At 31.8% G+C, this 19138-nt stretch overlaps 1 protein-coding gene across 1 annotated transcript in view; it reads right to left on the bottom strand.

The window, feature by feature from the left end:
• Positions 1-16893, bottom strand: part of LOC128999577 (voltage-dependent calcium channel gamma-4 subunit-like) — a 132493-nt gene extending 115600 nt beyond the window's left edge. The window contains exon 1 of the mRNA XM_054426154.1: positions 16663-16893. Within this exon, the coding sequence (XP_054282129.1) occupies positions 16663-16870 (208 nt within the window). The 5' untranslated portion in view covers positions 16871-16893. The remainder of the gene's footprint in view (positions 1-16662) is intronic.
• Between the last annotated feature and the right edge of the window lie 2245 nt (positions 16894-19138).

The raw sequence follows: 19138 nt of genomic DNA, 5'->3' as shown, positions 1-19138 counted from the left end.
ACTATCTTATATCTATTGTACGGGTTGGTGTCTGCCTTTTTCACCACTTTTGCCTAAATTTTATCATATTATTCTACACATATCAAATATTTATGTAGAAATATCTGCTCTTATCATGTCTAATAAAATCCAAACATAGAACTTGCCAAAAATGGTACCCATCTTGACAAATTATTTGCACCTGCCTATATTACGGACTTTGGCGCACTGGGTTGGTAACATTATTGGAAATAACACTACATTTTGGCTGTAAAATATGGTACAAAGAGAAAATACAATTTAAGCAGCTACTCTCATGACAGAAAGGTCATTATTCCTTTTAAACTAGATCACATAATCCTTTATAAGATACGTTGATTACCAATATGTAAACGTCAATATATACGTAACAGCCAATTTACAGTATTTTTGCTTTTTGGAAATGTCCCATTGCTATGTCATTTGCATTATTTGTTGCCAATGAAGCCGCCAAGACCATATAAATGAGGAGGCCCCTAACAGTTCAAGAATAAAAGCCAACTTCACTTCAAGTATTCCACTACATCTAACATTCCGTAGAGAGAGTTTTTGACAACTTTATGTTATTGATGAGGCTGAGACAACTAACTGACATCCCCCTTGCTGTGATAAAAGGATTTTCCACTGATTTCGTAATGGAACGTTATATTGCAAAACATGACATGATAAAGAGGAAAATTAATTTTAAAATCAGAAAATAACATTGCAAAATTTAATACTTATTTGGTACAATCATTGACTATAAAATTCAGTAACTCCCAATAAATATGTGAAATACAATTTAAAAATGAACGGCTGTTTTATTAAATTCACATGGCCAAAATGTAAACAACTCTGTAGAGGGATCTTTAAAGGCTTCTGGGGCAGAGCCCCAAGGGATTTCGCTTAGTTTTTCTTTTGATAACTCATCTACAGACCAAGACCTTTCTTTGGACACCTCTACCAAGTTTCTACGCCCAGCCGTTCTCTCAAATTAGTGGGGACAAAGCTTCAAATTCAATATTTAAATTCCCCCATTTGGTTAATCTTATGGGAGAAAATCCAACTTTAATGGCCTGTGGAGCAAAGCCCGAGGGTTTTTATTACAGGAATTGGTGAAAGGGGGCGTCTACACAAAAAATAATTTATTTTGACACGTCGTTTGTAAAAATCCGTCCATTATTAACGGAGGAGTAGTGATTTGTAGAAATCGCCTTCACGTATTATATATAAGGATGTGTATAGCTAAAAAAAAACACATATGTAGTTGGGATAGCTAAAAAACAGGTGTCCATATATATTTTATCGAAGTGTTTAAGAAAATGGGTCAAACAACTTTTAAGTTACTTTTGGTGATCGGTTGATTATGTTTGGTAGACAAGCTTTCAATTATAAAAACTAATTAGATTAATGAGCTCAACGCGTTTAAACTGACTGGGCATTGAAATGGACTAAGTATTTCTGCACGCCCAACAATAATTTTTACAGTTCTTCACTTTCAGGCTATGAAAGCCAAATGAGCTTAAAAATTGACTTGGAAGTAAGCCAATTGGGATTTGAAACCACACTTTCCATTTTCCATTAAGATGAGTCTTCATCATATTGTTACTTTTTGAGTGGGAAACTCACCTGAGGTGTAATTTTAACGAGCTATATTATCCATTTTTTTCTTAATTACATGTTTACTCTTTTGTTCACATGTATCAAAATAATAACTAAATAACTACTTGTTGCTGCAAAAGGGATTTAGAAATCCATCAGTCATCTCCAATACAAAGTTTTAATAACTTTAAAAGTGTTGTAACGGGGCGAAACTAAAACTTGGAAAAACTATTCGTAACTGTTCTAGTTAAAGGATCTTTCGTTAGGCTCAAGCATCAAAGTAACATGACTGATGTTATATAATTAATTATATACATTACCTACTTACTTATTTGCATTATTAGTTACAAAAAATAAAATTACTCCTACCAACAATCCACTAAAATGGTCAAACATATGATTTTATTAACTGTTTTCCTTTAATTTAACATTAATTCATCTTAAAGAGTGTAAGCAAAGAGTGGAGTGCTCTCGCCACGCCACAGAAGACGGGAAATGTTTTCATAATTAGTGTGTTATTAAAACATCTGAGGAAGAAGCCACTTTAGAAAGGGTTACGGTAACGCTCGGTCCGATATGTAAATTAAATGCTAAACATTCCCTCTTCACCGTCTCCATACTGAGGATATCATATTAAACCCTTGATAAGCCTACATATTTTGTAATTCAGCAATCTGTGCATTATTGCTGATTCTCTTTAACCCAATTGACTGTTAACATTTTTATGCTATCCTGTTTTTTTTTGTTTTTTTTTTAGTGATTTTTATTACTCTATAACACATCAAAAATTCCCGTTAAAAATCTTGAACTAATTATTTTTCTTCAGTATGTCTTAACCTAAATTAACTTTAGTTTTAACCATGGATGGTAGAAGAAATATATAGGCTATGGACTTGTTGGTGTTAGAAAGTTGAACAAAATTGTAATAAGTGTAAAAATTACTCAACGATCTCTGAAAAAATTTAAGAAATCAACAATTATTGCCAAGAAAACGCCTGTCGGCAGTAGATATAATATAGCAATATGACCCCACTTTCGGCGTTTTAGAGGCACTTTTAGGGCACTTTTTATAGGGGAAAAATGAGGAAAAAATGGAAGAGCTTTTTTTGGCCACTTTTTTTAAGGACCCAGCTCTCGACCTATACACCCCTATATAAATTTTCTACTTTTTTTAATACTGAAAAACACGTCTGGAAATGGTGAGCTTTTATTGGCCACTTTTTTAAAGACCAGCTATATTTAGATCTCGTCCAATACAAGCCCATACAAATGTTCAAACTCCATTAAAATTTCAAATCCACATCCATTCCCATGTATATGCGAGGTTTGTGCGCGAACTCGGGCACGCTTATGGCTATGCGTAAACTATGCCCGACTCAAATGAATGACTGTGAGTGTAACCTAATGACCCCAATCAAAACCAATTGTCAACATTCTCTGCCTGTCTGGCGCCAGTCTGTCTGGGGCAGGTTTAGACAATTACCAAATATGTTTGATTGATTGACCTCAATTATTCAATTGTTCAATTTCAGTTTGTTCAATTTCCATTGTTCTAAATTAATTTAGACAATTTTGTGGTATATAAGGGGGGCATTCTACGGAATCATCACTCACTCTTCCACCTGGATCTTCTTGCTATGGTAAGTCTTTGACATCTAAGCTAGACTATTGTAATATGTTGTCGCGTGTCGGGTCATGGGATCAATTGGTGACGTAATTGATGTTTGTACTCATACTCTGTATTTCTTTTAACTTAGGAGTGTAGCTAATTTCCCGAGTCCATTTTTATAAAACTTAGCCGAATTGAGTCACTAAGGAACTTGTAAAAAATGTATATAAGTATATTTTTAAACACTTAGAGTATTTTGAACAGTCACCAAGGAACTTAAAATGTATATAAATCTATTTTTAAACACTTAGAGTATTTTGAACAGTCACTAAGGAACTTAAAATGTATATAAGTCTATTTTAAAAAACTTAGCCAAATTCACTCATGAGGGGGACTTTGAGTCAAAAGTTTGCACAAGTTATTATTTAAAAACTTAGCCGAATTATACTCACGGGGGGAACTTTGAGTCAAACGTTTGCACAAGTTATTATTTAAAAACTTAGCCAAACTTCACGCACCAGGGGACTTTGAATCAAAATGTGTACAAGTTATTATTTAAAAACTTAGCCGAATTATACTCACGGGGGAACTTTGAGTCAAACGTTTGCACAAGTTATTATTTAAAAACTTAGCCAAACTTCACGCACCAGGGGACTTTGAGTCAAAATGTGCACAAGTTATTATTTAAAAACTTAGCCGAATTATACTCACTATATAATTTTGTCGAGTTCCTTTTAACATAGGTAACATAGTCTTCTCTATAACTAACACTCACTCTGTATATATGTAGACTCAGCAATCTGAATTGCTAAAAAGTATTTTTATTTAAGATTTTGGATTTAGTTTTGATTTAGAAAATTACAATTGCCAAATCTTATTGTATGAAATTGTTTTGAATATTAAAATTTAAAATTCTGATTTAAATTATTATTTCCCATTAATTGAAATTGTTTAAAATGTAATTTCCACCATATAGAAGATGCTAACTTTGTTTTTTAGTTACATGTCAACTGTGTGCTGCTTCTCTATCCAAAAAAGTAACTTATTTTGTTATTACTATTTTTAAGTGAGTCAAAAATATATACGAGTTATTTTTTAAAAACTTAGCTGGATTCAACCCACCGGGGGACTTCAAATCAAAAGTGTGTACACGTTATTTTGTAAAAACTTAGCCAAACTTCACGCACCAGGGGACTTTGAGTCAAAATGTGCACAAGTTATTATTTAAAAACTTAGCCGAATTATACTCACTATATAATTTTGTCGAGTTCCTTTTAACATAGGTAACATAGTCTTCTCTATAACTAACACTCACTCTGTATATATGTAGACTCAGCAATCTGAATTGCTAAAAAGTATTTTTATTTAAGATTTTGGATTTAGTTTTGATTTAGAAAATTACAATTGCCAAATCTTATTGTATGAAATTGTTTTGAATATTAAAATTTAAAATTCTGATTTAAATTATTATTTCCCATTAATTGAAATTGTTTAAAATGTAATTTCCACCATATAGAAGATGCTAACTTTGTTTTTTAGTTACATGTCAACTGTGTGCTGCTTCTCTATCCAAAAAAGTAACTTATTTTGTTATTACTATTTTTAAGTGAGTCAAAAATATATACGAGTTATTTTTTAAAAACTTAGCTGGATTCAACCCACCGGGGGACTTCAAATCAAAAGTGTGTACACGTTATTTTGTAAAAACTTAGCCAAATTCACTCACGGGGGGACTTTGAGTCAATAGTGTGCACAAGTTATTATTTTAAAACTTAGCCAAATTCACTCACCGGGGGACTTTGAGTCAATAGTGTGCACAAGTTATTATTTAAAAACTTAGCCAAATTCACTCACGGGGGGACTTTGAGTCAATAGTGTGCACAAGTTATTATTTTAAAACTTAGCCGAATTATACTCACTATATAATTTTGTCAAGTCCATTTTAACATAGATAACACTCACTCTGTATATATGTAGACTCAGCAATCTGAATTGCTAAAAAGTATTTTTATTTAAGATTTTGGATTTAGTTTTGATTTAGAAAATTACAATTGCCAAATCTTATTGTATGAAATTGTTTTGAATATTAAAGTATAAAATTCTGATTCAAATTATTATTTCTCATTAATTGAAATTGTCAAAATGTAATTTCTACTATATAGAAGATGCCAACCTATTTTTTAATTACATATATAAAAATGAAGACTACATGTCAACATTGTTTTGCATCGCTCTCCAAAAAAAGCAACCTTATTCGCCACTACAAGGTAATACATAAAATGAAGGTGAAACTGTGCAAAGTTTGTGATATAATCTGTGATAGTAACATGGCTCTAAAATCTCATATATTACAAAGTCACAAGACTTGTAATTTCTGTAAAAGAAATGTTGTTGGTCATTTTAAAAGACACGTAAATTCTTGTAACAAATGTCCATATACAATGATTAAATTTGTCGGTGAATCGATTAAAACTGAACTTAAAAGTACTCTTCAGTCTTGTCCTCTACCGATAAAATGGACTTTAGTAAGGAGAATTAAATTTATAAAATATACAATAGATCAAAATGGAAAATTAGTTAATGAGAAAGAATGTATTGCAGATTTCAGAAGCCTTACTATATTAACCATTGAGAAGAGAGATTTAAAGCCTCAAATTGAAAATGCTCTTTTAAAGATTGACGCTTCCATACACAAATATCAAGCCGAGGGTAGTGGATGGATATATGACCACACTAAATATTGGCAGTTGCACGTTTACAAGTATAAGCCCCTAACTCCAAAGTCATATATTCCCACACCAAAAAGTATTCAATTGACAAAAGCAGTTTTAAATATAAAGAATGTTGATAATAAATGCTTCCTTTGGTCAATTTTAGCAGCCTTATATCCAAGGAATGCTAAACATGCTAATAGAGTCTCTAACTATGCACCCTACGTAGGTAAGTTGAACATGACAAATATAAAATATCCCGTAAAAATATCTGACATAGATCAATTTGAAAGAAAGAATAATATAAGTGTTAATGTATTTGGAGTTGAAGACCAAAAATTTATATATCCATTAAGAAGAACCAAACTAAATAGTATTACTCATATAGATCTATTATTATTACAACAAGGTCGTAAATCACATTACTGTTTAATTCGTGATTTTAATAGGTTAATGCTACGATCTACAAAATATGACCATAAGAAGTATTTTTGCAAGTTTTGTTTACAACATTTTTACACTAAAGATAAATTAGAACATCATATAACATATTGTAAGAACTTTGATGCCCAACGAGTGGAAATGTCTAAACAAGATACATTACAATTTAAAAATTATAAATATCAACTTAAAGCCCCATTTGTGATTTATGCAGATTTTGAATGTTTTATAAACTCCAATATACATATTCCATCGGGATTTGCATTTGTCGTAGTAAAAGATTCTAAGATTATTTCTGAAGAGTTATATAGTGGTGCAAATGTTATGGATGTGTTTTTCGAAAGATTATTTGAGACTTATGATTTTATTAAAAGTCAAATGGCGATATATATTCCCCTTGTAATGACTCCTGAGCAAGAGGCATCTTTCCAAAACTCAACGCATTGTCATATTTGTGAAAAGCCCCTATATTTTGATAGGGTGAGAGATCATTGTCATTCATCTGGCCAATACCGTGGAGCTTCCCACAATGATTGTAATTTAAACTATAAAGTAACAAATAAAATCCCAGTATTCTTCCATAACTTGAAAAATTATGATGGGCATTTAATAATGCAACACTTGGGAAAATATAATCGTAAAATAGATTGTATAGCCAAGGATATGGAAAAATATATATCATTCTCTGTTGATGATTTAGTATTTTTAGATTCATACAACTTTCTGTCCCTTCCATTATATAAATTGGCTTCCAATTTGAACACATTTAGATTCATACAAAATCCACTACTACAACGTAAAGGTGTATATCCCTATGAATATATGACGGGACCAGATAAGTTCGCAGAGTCTCTACCCCCAATTGAAACATTTTACAGTTCTATAACTAAAGAACATATCTCTCCCAATGAATATGAACATGCTAAAAATGTCTGGACCCATTTTAATATCAAGAATTTACAAGAATATCATGATTTATATCTTAAAATAGATGTATTGCTACTGGCTGATGTGTTTGAGACATTTAGGGACTTGTGTTTAAAGGATTATAAACTTGACCCCGTACATATGTATTCACTTCCAGGACTAACATGGGAAGCCTGTCTTAGAATGACTGGTATAAAATTACAATTATTTCAAGATATTGACATGCATTTGTTCATAGAAAGTGCAATCAGAGGAGGAGTCAGTATGATTTCTACACGTTACGCTAAAGCCAATAATAGATATATGGGCGAACATTATGATCCCAATCAAGAAAGTGTGTATTTAATATATTTAGATTGTAACTCGCTATACTCTACAGCTATGTGTGAGACACTACCCATTGGTGGATTTCGTTGGACGAATGAGATAGACTACAAAAACAATCAAAATGATGAGTTTGGATATATTTTAGAAGTTGATTTAAAATATGATAAAAGCTTACATGATTTACATAATGACTATCCATTGGCACCTGAGAAAATGAATGGCAAATTAATACCTAATTTAAATGACAAAACTAAATATATTTTACATTATAAAGCATTACAAAAATATGAGGAATTGGGTTTGATTGCTACAAAATACCACAGAATTTTAAAATTTAGACAGTCTAAATGGCTTGCGCCCTATATTAATTTTAATATTGAAAAACGAAAATGGGCTAAAAATGATTTTGAAAAAGACTTTTACAAATTGCTAAATAATAGTCTCTTTGGTCGAACAATCATGAATCAACGAAAGTTTCGTGATATATATCTCAAGGATGAGTCACTATTAACAAAATATGTCAATAATCCAAGGTTTGACTGTAGCAAAAAGTTCGATAACAATTTACATGCTATACATTTAAATAAATTAGTTGTAAAGTTTAATAAGCCGATATATTTGGGAATGACCATTTTGGATATTAGTAAAGTAATAATGTATGATTTCCACTATAATTATATGTCAAAATTTAAGAACAAAAGATTTCTTATGACAGATACAGATTCTTTAATGTATTCTATAGTTACAGACGACTTTTACAAGGAAATAGAATGTGACTTGCACTATTTTGATACCTCTGGATATAGTAAAGACCATTTCTTATACTCTGATAAAAATAAAAAAGTCACTGGAAAGTTTAAAGATGAATTAGATGGTCATATTATGTATGAATATTGTGGTTTAAGACCAAAGTTATATTCTTATATTTCTCTAAAATGGTTATATGAAGAAGACAAGCAAGCTTTAGAGGTGAAGAAAGCTAAAGGAGCTGATGGTGCTACAGTTAAACATCTCCTCAGACATCAACATTATTTGAACTGCCTTGCAACTGGGCAAGATTACTATGAGAATGTGACAAGAATTAAATCTACAAATCATCATCTTCAAACCTTGACCATGAATAAGAAAGTACTATCCTTTGACGATGACAAGAGGTTTATTCTGGAAGATGGTATCAATACTCTTGCGCTTGGTCATTATAAAATTGATCAAACATAGTTATGTTCAAATGTATGTAGATATATAATAAATACAAATGTTAAAAAACTCCAGTCTTTTATTTATTTACCCTTACCATCCTCTTGATAGAATTGGTCAAACATAAATCTATATTTGCCATTATTCTTTGACCTTTCTTTGTCTATTACGAAAAAGCCATATTTAGTTTTATCCCAACATTGATGACAGAGATTTTTAAATTGGTCAAATGAAAAGTCATTACCAACATGATTGTGATATACATGTTTTAAATTTAAATCATCTTGTTTGAATAATATTAGGAAATTTACATTATCACGTAAATGTTTGTGTACTTTGCTGTAAGATTGACACAAGTAAAAACAGTTAATATTTTTGTGTCGACCCATTGAGAAAAATTGTGTAATATTTGGACTATTTATGTCATCAAATACAACAACTGACTGTGATTTTACATCATTTGGTGTGATTTCACAGTCAGTAAACGTGTGTAATTTCACTTCGTCACACAAACTAAATATTTCAATTATTTTTTTATATTTTTCTTGTTCTAAAGATTTAGATATTAAATATAAGTTTGTAAATTTTAATCCTTCCTTTCTTACAATTAAATTGTAAATTACAACCGTCTTCCCACTTCCACTTGGACCACAAATAACACATCGAATATTGGTAGGAAATAGACCCAACTTCTTTGGTATATTTTCCTTAGTATGTACTATTTTAAATTTATGTTTTTGTTGAATAAAAGACATTTTTTATATAATAAAAATGGTAAAAAATAATAAGAAAACATGTAAAAAGGGCAAAGGTTTATTCTTAAAGCCTTACAGGGGTCGAGGGTTATTGAATACTCTTATAAATAACCTTCCATTTCCACTTCACATACCATCATATCGCTACTGTGGACCTGGAACAAATATACGTCAAAATCTAGCCAAAAATGTACCTCCAAAAAATAAACTAGACTCTTATTGTAAAGAGCATGACATATTCTACATGAATAATCCCGATACCGCTGCTCGGAACAAAGCAGACATGAGATTAGCAGACTTAGCTTGGACTAGAGTAACGGCCAAGGACGCAAATCTTGCTGAAAGAGCAGCTGCTTATGCGGTGACAAATTTGATGAAGGCAAAAGCAAAGATGGGAATGGGAATAAAATTTAATAAAAAAGATGGACAACTACCAGCTGTTAGAGGCCGCAAAAGACGTGCCTCACTTCCGGGGGGTGTACCTAAAAAACGAGCTAAAAAATCTAACACCAAAAGTAAAAGAGTGCGGAATAGTTAATTTAGACAGTTCATCTGGCACACATTGGACAGCATATCGTAAAAATAAAGATATTGTAATTTATTTTGACCCGTTTGGAATCCAACCTCCAAAAGAAGTAATTAAATATTTTGAGGGACATAAAATATTCTATACTACTGAACAAATACAAGATTTAAATAGTTCTATTTGTGGAATTTTATGTTTATCATTCATAAAAAAATTTTGTTTATAAAAATGGATTCATTTACTATAACATTTTCGGGTACAGAGTCAGAGCTAAAGTCAGTGTTCTTTCCTCCCATAGAATTAAATGATGATTATGTAATTGGATTGGTAGATTTTCAAAGTTATAATTCTATATTTAATGTTAAAAAACCACTTAATACTTTAACATATTACAAAGTAGAGAAGAAAACATTACCAAAGGGAGAGATCTTAGTTGATGATTTAAACCGGTTATTAGATGGTAAACTTAAAGTTATAATTGATAAAAATGGAGAAGCATTAATTAATACTAAATCCAAACTTATATTTAAAGGGCTTATTCCAAAATTAAATCAACTTAAAGGCAACAAATTAACCATTAGAGAAGGTGATGATGTTTTCTATTATGACCACAATGCTCCAGTTACAATAGAAATTTCTGAAGGTACATATGAGGTGGTTGAGCTTGCAAAGGAAATACAAAAACAAATCCCAGACTTTTTCCTTACAGCTAATAATCAAACTATGAAAGCGACATTACATTCTAGCCATGTATTTGATTTTACAAAGCCTTGTTTAGGTTCTGTTTTATTGGGATTTAAAGGAGTTTCTACTCCTGGTGTTCCGTTTGAATCTACAAATAAAATAAACATTAATAATGTAAATGTGATTAGAGTAAAATGTAATATTGCAAACGGGTCCTATTTAAATGGAAACAAATCACACACCATACATAGCTTTTATCCAGAAGCTCCTCCTGGCTACAAAATTATTGAAGTTCCAAGAAATATTATATATTTTCCTGTAAATAAGAGAAGTTTAGATGTTGTCAGTATTACATTTGCCGATCAGCATGACAAGGCAATTGACTTTAATGGAGAAGAAACTACAATTACTTGTCATATAAAAAAGATATGAGAATTTATAAGAATTTACCTATAAGTGTACAAAATGCTAGGTTCCTAAAGTCAATAGGACTAAAGTTAAAATTTTCTATTAATAAAAATGGAAGATTTTCTAGATGTTACAGGGAAATCCCAATTCGACGATAGTGTGGTTAAAATTACAAATCACTCCTATGTTCCCCACAACACTTTGGCAATAAATAATTCTGATGAAATTCGAATATGTATTAATAATCAAGATTTGCTAACTCTCCCATGTAGGAGTTATCTGTATATTAAGGGAGAAATTGAAAATCATGATAAAGGTCATTTTATAAATAATGCATTTGCATTCTTATTTGATGAAATTAGATATGAAGTTGCAGGTAAAGAAATAGACATTGTAAGAAATCCAGGAATTTCTAGTCTTATGAAAATATTGAGCTCTTACAATAAAACAACTAAATTGACAAATGTAGCATTTGATTCTGACACGAATTTAAAAGAGTTCCATAAAGGTGGCAAGTTTAGTACATGTTTGCCATTAGAGCTGTTAATGGGTGTATTTGAGGATTTTAATAAGGTATTAGTAAATGTCAAACAAGAATTGGTGTTGAAAAGATCCAAAAATGATTTGAATTGTATATTAACAACCACTAGTGCTCCAGCCAGTGGTACTGCTGATATGATTCCTAAAATTACACTTAACTCAATTCAATGGGTGATGCCACATGTGATACCATCAGATGGGGAGAAGTTACAATTACAAAAGATGTTATTGCAAAATAAAAATTTACAAATTGCATTTAGAAGTTTAGAGCTGCATGAACTTCCATCATATCCCAATACTACAAGACATACATGGTCAGTAAAGACATCTTCAAGTTTGGAGAAGCCTAGGTATATTATATTTGGTTTCCAAACAGCTAGGGATAATAGTGCACGAAAAAGAACTGATGAATTTGATCACTGTAAATTAAAAAATCTCAAAGTATTTCTAAACTCTGAATATTATCCTTATAGTGATTTAAATCTCGACTTTGAAAATGGAGATGTCTCTAAAGCTTATGAGATGTTTATGAGGTTTAGAGAGACTTACTATAATACTATCCCAGATCCTATGATTAGTAGGGCTGAGTTTATGAAGAAATATCCACTAATTGTAATAGACTGTTCTAGACAGAACGAAACAGTGAAGGAAGGAATTGTTGATATTAAATTAGAGATTGAAACTGCAGAAAATGTGCCAGCAAATACATCTGCATATTGTTTGATAATACATGATAAAGTGTTTGAGTACAATCCTTTGTCAAATGAGATAAATAAAATGTAAATAAAAGATGAAAAACATTCAACAAGAATTGGTTGACTCTGCAAATCAAATACGAGAGAAATATAGAGCTTTAAAACGTGGCAAGTTTCTAGAGGCTGAAGAGAGGTTCCAAACATTCCAACCTTTAATAGAGCCATTACAAGAATTAAAAAAAATCGCCAAAACAGAGAGGCCTCGAATGGAGATTCTCCCAATGACTCCATCTAGAATACCAGTGATACCAAGATTACAACCATTACAACAATCTACTCCACAGAAATTAGATTTTGGTCTTTTAGCATCAGACTATTTAGGAAATTACCTCAGTAAAAGTAGTATGACAGACACTACATATGGTATTAGACGAGAAGCAAATAAATTTTTTATTGGAAATAAGGAAGTTGATATTGCCAATGATGATGTTACAATTGCAAATAAAACCTACAAGGGGACAAAAGGTTTGTGGCAATTGCTAACTTTAAAAGAACCTGAGGATTATACTCCGGCTGATTTGCAAAATTATAAAGAAATTTTGGAAGCTACAAATGGACATTTAAAGAGTTACAAAGATGGTGCACCAATTTCAAGTAATAGACATACTAAATATCTTAATATAATTAAACCTCTTTTTAAATCTGTTGGTGAAGGTTTGAGACAAGTGACTGGTAATAAAATAGACTATATTTATTGGGATGATCCTAATGAGCTTGTAGATAGGTTAAGACTTCTTTGGCTAAGTCGCCAAGCCGGTAACTCAGGAGTGGATAATGAAATAGATTCCATTATTGAGGAATTGAGAGAAAGTGGAATTATTTATTAAATAAAAATATGTTTATAGATAAATTTTATCGTTTATATAATCCATATAATAAGCCTGCAGAACCCAGGGCTAGTAGTGAACCTACTTTCAATTTAAAAGACGATAGTTGGAATTGTTTAAACCGTAAAATTGGTAATGTTAAAGATGGAGAGTTTGTAGATGATGTATCAACTTTGGGACAGACATTAACTAGAAAAGGTGATGTCTTCTTACAAGGTAAAACTAAATATGAGTTTTTAGAATCTAAGAATAAAAATTGGAATGCTAAAAAACAGAAAATTACTAATGTGGAAAAGGGTGAAAGTTTAGATGATGTACCCACTTTACAACAGACTTTAATACGAACAGATGGTAAATTTGTACAAGACAATAATAATTATGAATTTTTAGAATCAGAGAATGGTGTCTGGAATGCTAAGAAACGGAAAATTACTAATGTAGAAAAGGGTCAAAGTTTAAATGATGTGCCCACTTTACAACAGACTTTAATACGAAAAGAAGATGGTAAATTTATACAAGATGATAATAATTATGAATTTTTAGAATCAGAGAATGGTGTTTGGAATGCTAAGAAACAGAAAATTAGTAATTTGATGGAAGGTACAGATAGTAAAGATGCTGTGAATGTTTCACAAGTTCCAAAAATGGAAGCAGGCTATTGGAATTTTAATAATAAAAGGTTAGTACGTGTTAAACCTGCCATTGATGACACTGACTGTGTTATAAAAGAACAGACTATAACTTATAATAAAAAACTATATTGTTTTGATGCCAGAAATCTATTTATAAGAAATCTACCAGAAGGGGAACATTCGGATGACATTTGTCTAATGTCACAAGCTATGCGTTATGATGGATCGAAATTTGTGTGTGGAGAAAAAAATTTTAATTTGATGGAATATAATCCTGATTTATTAGTTGCTGACCCCACATCTTTGAGTGGATTTAAGTATATAGATAATAGACCATATATACCAGAAAACTATGTATTTAAAAGAATGGAAGATAATTTATTGATTGGGGCTAATGGTGATGTATTTAGAGTTACAGGAAAGGATGATGTTATAAAAAATGAATGAAATTGCATACGAACTTCATAAGCCTGCAAGAAAGAATTTCATTAGAAGGTCTTTTAAAGTATTGGGTATAAACGAAACCATACAAATAGATTTAATTGATATGCAAAACTATGCTAGAGAAAATTCTGGCAATAAATATATTTTAACTTTAATAGATACATTTTCTAAAAAAGCTTATGCTGCTCCACTAAAGAATAAGACAGGGTTAGTGGTTACAGAAGCCATTAAAACCATTCTACCAAAGGGGGTTAAAAACATTCAATCTGACAATGGAAAAGAATTTTTTAATCAATATTTTAGCAAACTAATGAAAAAATTAAATATTAATCACTATCACACTTTTTCTACAACTAAGGCTGCAATTGTGGAGAGGTTTCAGAGAACCTTAAAGAATTGGTTATATAGGGAATTCAGTGCTCAGGGGAGTTATAAATGGTTGGATTTACTTCCAAAGTTAATTCGAAAATATAATAATAAGGTGCATAGATCTATAGGAATGAAGCCTAACCAAGTGAATGTTAAGAATAGTAAATATGTGCATGAGAGGTTGACTTCTAAAATAGTACAAGTTAAAAAGCCAAGATATAAGGTAGGTGATAGCGTAAGGATTTCCAAGTATAAACATGTTTTTAGTAAAGGTTATACTCCAAATTGGACAGGGGAACTATTTACAATAGCAGAAGTTAAGAATACAAAGCCCGTGACTTATATCTTGAAAGATGAAAATGGCAATATAATCAGGGGAGGCTTCTATACAGAGGAGTTGTTAAAGACCAAGTATAAGGACATGTATTTGGTAGAGAAGGTAATTAGGAGAAAGGGTAATTCATTGTATGTCAAATGGCTTGGGTTCCCAAGTAGCCAGAACTCATGGATTTCCACTAAGGATGTCCAAGAGAGCACGTCATAAGCTGGGAGCATGCCCGAGTTCACGCACAAACCTCGCATATACTTGTGAATGGATGTGGATTTGAAATTTTAATGGAGTTTAAACATTTGTATAGGCTTGTATTGGACGAGATCTAAATATAGCCGGTCTTTAAAAAGTGGCCAAAAAAAGCTCACCATTTCCAGACGTAATTTTTAGTATTAAAAAAGTAGAAAATTTATATAGGGGTGTATAGGTCGAGAGCTGGGTCCTTAAAAAAAGTGGCCAAAAAAAGCTCTTCCATTTTTTCCTCATTTTTCCCCTATAAAAAGTGCCCTAAAAGTGCCTCTAAAACGCCGAAAGTGGGGTCATATTGCTATATTATATCTACTGTCGGCGTTCCAACGTTTACCCAACGTAACTGTGCAAGGAAAGAAAAAGAATATTTGATTATACCCATTGGAGGACAAGGGCAACACTTCCATTACATACACACACGTCAAAACTGAAATTCTATACACGCATTTGGTTTACTTCTTAGCCAGTTACCTCTGCAATTCATTGTTACTATATTAAAACAAGGATAACGTTATTGAGATTTTTTTACCAAAAACCAAACCAAAGGCTTTTGTGTCAACTGTCAATATTGGCTTCGACAACTGGGAAATGGGACCCTAAAACCATCAAATATTACTCAATGTGGCTATTAGAACTGTTTTTTTTTTTGTATAGCACTTATTTACTCACTAAAGTTTCATCACGGATGGTCGTTTAGTAACGCATAAAGGACAATATTAGATTTCATATATATAGATAACAACAACCAAAGCAATTTTACATTTGAGCTTTTTAGGGACTTATGTCCCTAATACTAGTCTATATATTTAATTCCGTAAGCGAATCAGTCCCATGAAATATCTTGAGCTAGGAAAAAGGTTGATGAGGATTATATACTCAACAATAATAATAAATAGTGCACAATAAAAAATTAAGATTAGTCTTTATGGCGTCAAGGGAATTGGTGGCTACACTTTACTTTAGGTCCTACACTCATTCAAATGAAAATATCTCTATCGATATATCAATTGTTCTATATATCGTTTGGTTAGCTAGGTAAGGTTAACCTAACCTAACTAACCAAACGATATATCGAATGAAAATATCGAATAATCGATATTTTCATTCGGTTGTTTGTGTAGGACCTAAAGTAAAGTGCAGCCGAATTGGTTAAAAGCAGGAGTACATCATACACGATATCAGGCTTGTTTCTTTATTCGCTGGCTAATAGCTTATGCACTATCCTTGTATAATCGAGCCTTTAGACGTTTGGTGGAACGATTTTAAAACACATAAACTACAATCAACTACTACTAATTAAGGAACAAGTCTGTACACAAAGTAATACTCACGGTAAGTCTGACACAGCTGCCAGAGTCCGGAGACGGTCCTCTTGGGCAGATAGTCCCGGTCCCCGGTGCCGTTGTACTCTGGGTTGAGCATGAACTCCTCCGTGACCAGCCAGCAACTGGAGGCGACGGCGACGGACACCATGAGCAGCGTGACCACGGCCACTACAGGAGTCACTAGGTGTAGCACGGTCAGTCCTACAGAGCTCATCACATGACCTCACATCCAACCGAGAACCGCAGCGGAATTTTAGAAATATTTTCGCTCAGTTATTTTTAGTTTGCTTCAATTAAAGTTTACGGGATGGTAAGTTGTTGCAGTTCTTACTCCTCGATGACTCATGAATGTACTATGCTGATCACAACGCATTACAACCGTAAGGAACCAATTACCATGGTAGAAATTGAATTGAAAATCTTTTAGTTCAGTATTTGGTTTGTACGAATTTAAGGGATAGATCCATTTCAGTTCCTACTTCTCACTGATTTGTCACTCCTGGCATTTCATTGGTGGTTTAACCTACATCTGGTTTCTAAAGGATAAAGAATAGGTTATGACTGGAGTGTATTTTCGATGTCAAGAACTACAAAGTGAAATCATCAATATACGTAATTCATTTAATTTGATATCACGGACGATTACTTAAGATTAAACTTCAGAAATGACAAATTAAATGTTAACAAAATCTATTTCCTTTATTTCTTTCATGGAACAACAACATACTAACCTATTATCTTAAAAAATAAACAATTGAAACATATGACTTTTTATTTGCATTAACCAGTAAACAGTCTTTTGGCAAACTAAAATGAAATATCTATTGAGTGTTGTTTATAAATGATTATTCGTTCGTCAAAAAGAACATTCAGAAATTGAACAGGATAAAATATTTTCGCTCACCTTATTGCACGTACATTTAAATTTCAACATTTTTTAAGTATTTAGTGTTCACTAGTATAAGGTTTGGCTCTCTGTTTAACCGTACGGATTTTTTTCAAAGTCTATGCTGGGAAGAGTCTTAATAATTTTTAAGTTTAATTTAAATGTGTTTGCCTCACCTACAATTTTTTTGTAATAAAGAACACTAGTAGGCCACTCTATTATACTTAAAAGTATGCATGTTCAATTTAATGTGTCCATTAACCTGTAAAACGTTGGCAAATGTCTTATTTGAAAGTATCCACTTGGTCCTGATCAAAAGTAAGTACCGGGGGTCCACAAATAGTTTACCGGTTTTTCAACAATCGTGCCTTTGATGTTGGGAAACCGCAAAGAAATGGTCAACCTAAGGTAAAACTTCTGTCTACTCAAGCAACGGTTCGTTTGACATTACCTATTGCATGTTTGAGTCCACTTTGGATAAAAGTTAGCTTTAAGGTAACCGTTAATTGCTACTTTGTTGAGTCCAAAGTTGTTCAAGTTGTTTCACCATTCTGTGATTTTTTTATTAGTAAGCTTTAGTGTGTTGAAAGGTATTTGTAGCTTTGTTGGTCTAAAGTTTTTGAAGTTTATCCGCCAACTTTGATTTAGTCGAAACGTTTGGAATTTGAAATTGAAGACACGAGAGTGTTCACTAGGTTTAAAATAAAACAAAATGTAGATTTTGGGACATACAAATTCAACTTAATTATATTTCAAAATAGATGCAACTGTGGTCAATTTTGTAAATGACGTAAAATTGTTCTATAATTTTACTGACTTTACTGGTGCAACACTAATCCACAATAACCAGAAAATTGCTCCGTAACGACGCATTTGAACCGTTTAAATTCACGCTTAACATTTACTAAAAATTTACAATTTAGAATATTTATGATTTTTATACTTTAAAAAAATACGTGTATAAAAATGTAGGCTAATAAAAATAACTGTTAAATACCAAAAACTGTAGGTTTATAAATCTAACTGTAAGACGCGCCACTTTCACGGTCACAGACTGGAACACCTGAAACAGAGAATGAAACATTTACAACTCGGGTTTGCAATACGCTACAACAACCTGCTCAAACAAAAACTGAAAAGTTTGTACGTAAAATGTTAGAGTTGTCTTAATACACCTAATTGTGCTTCTGGAATGAAATTTTGTTCAAGAAACTTTTGTTATTTGAGAGTATTTCAAGATCTCTCAGTTTAGGTCCGATAGTGAATGTAGAGAAAATTAACAAAATCTTTCAACTATTAAACTAAAATGGTATATTACAACTTTACTACTAATTTTTGAACTTTTCTTCATTTTTCACCAACTATTGTAAATATTATCATTGGGGAAAAACATTATCAACTTCTCAGATGTCATATGTAATGGTTTTATTAAGAACAAACCTAAAGTAGTTCAGTAATAATATTGTGATAGACTAACAATGTAATGTAAACCTACTGTCATGTTGGCTATTCCGAACTAAAAAAGTGAATTTACTAACACAAACGTCTGGCGATAGTTTATTAGTGACGACACGGTTGACGTCGAAAAACACCATG

The sequence above is a fragment of the Macrosteles quadrilineatus genome, unplaced genomic scaffold (genome assembly GCF_028750875.1).
Source record: "Macrosteles quadrilineatus isolate MER2022 unplaced genomic scaffold, UCM_ALF_1.0 Scaffold_8__2_contigs__length_117827958, whole genome shotgun sequence".
Classification (NCBI taxonomy): domain Eukaryota; kingdom Metazoa; phylum Arthropoda; class Insecta; order Hemiptera; family Cicadellidae; genus Macrosteles; species Macrosteles quadrilineatus.
This window is presented reverse-complemented; position numbering and strand designations above follow the sequence as displayed.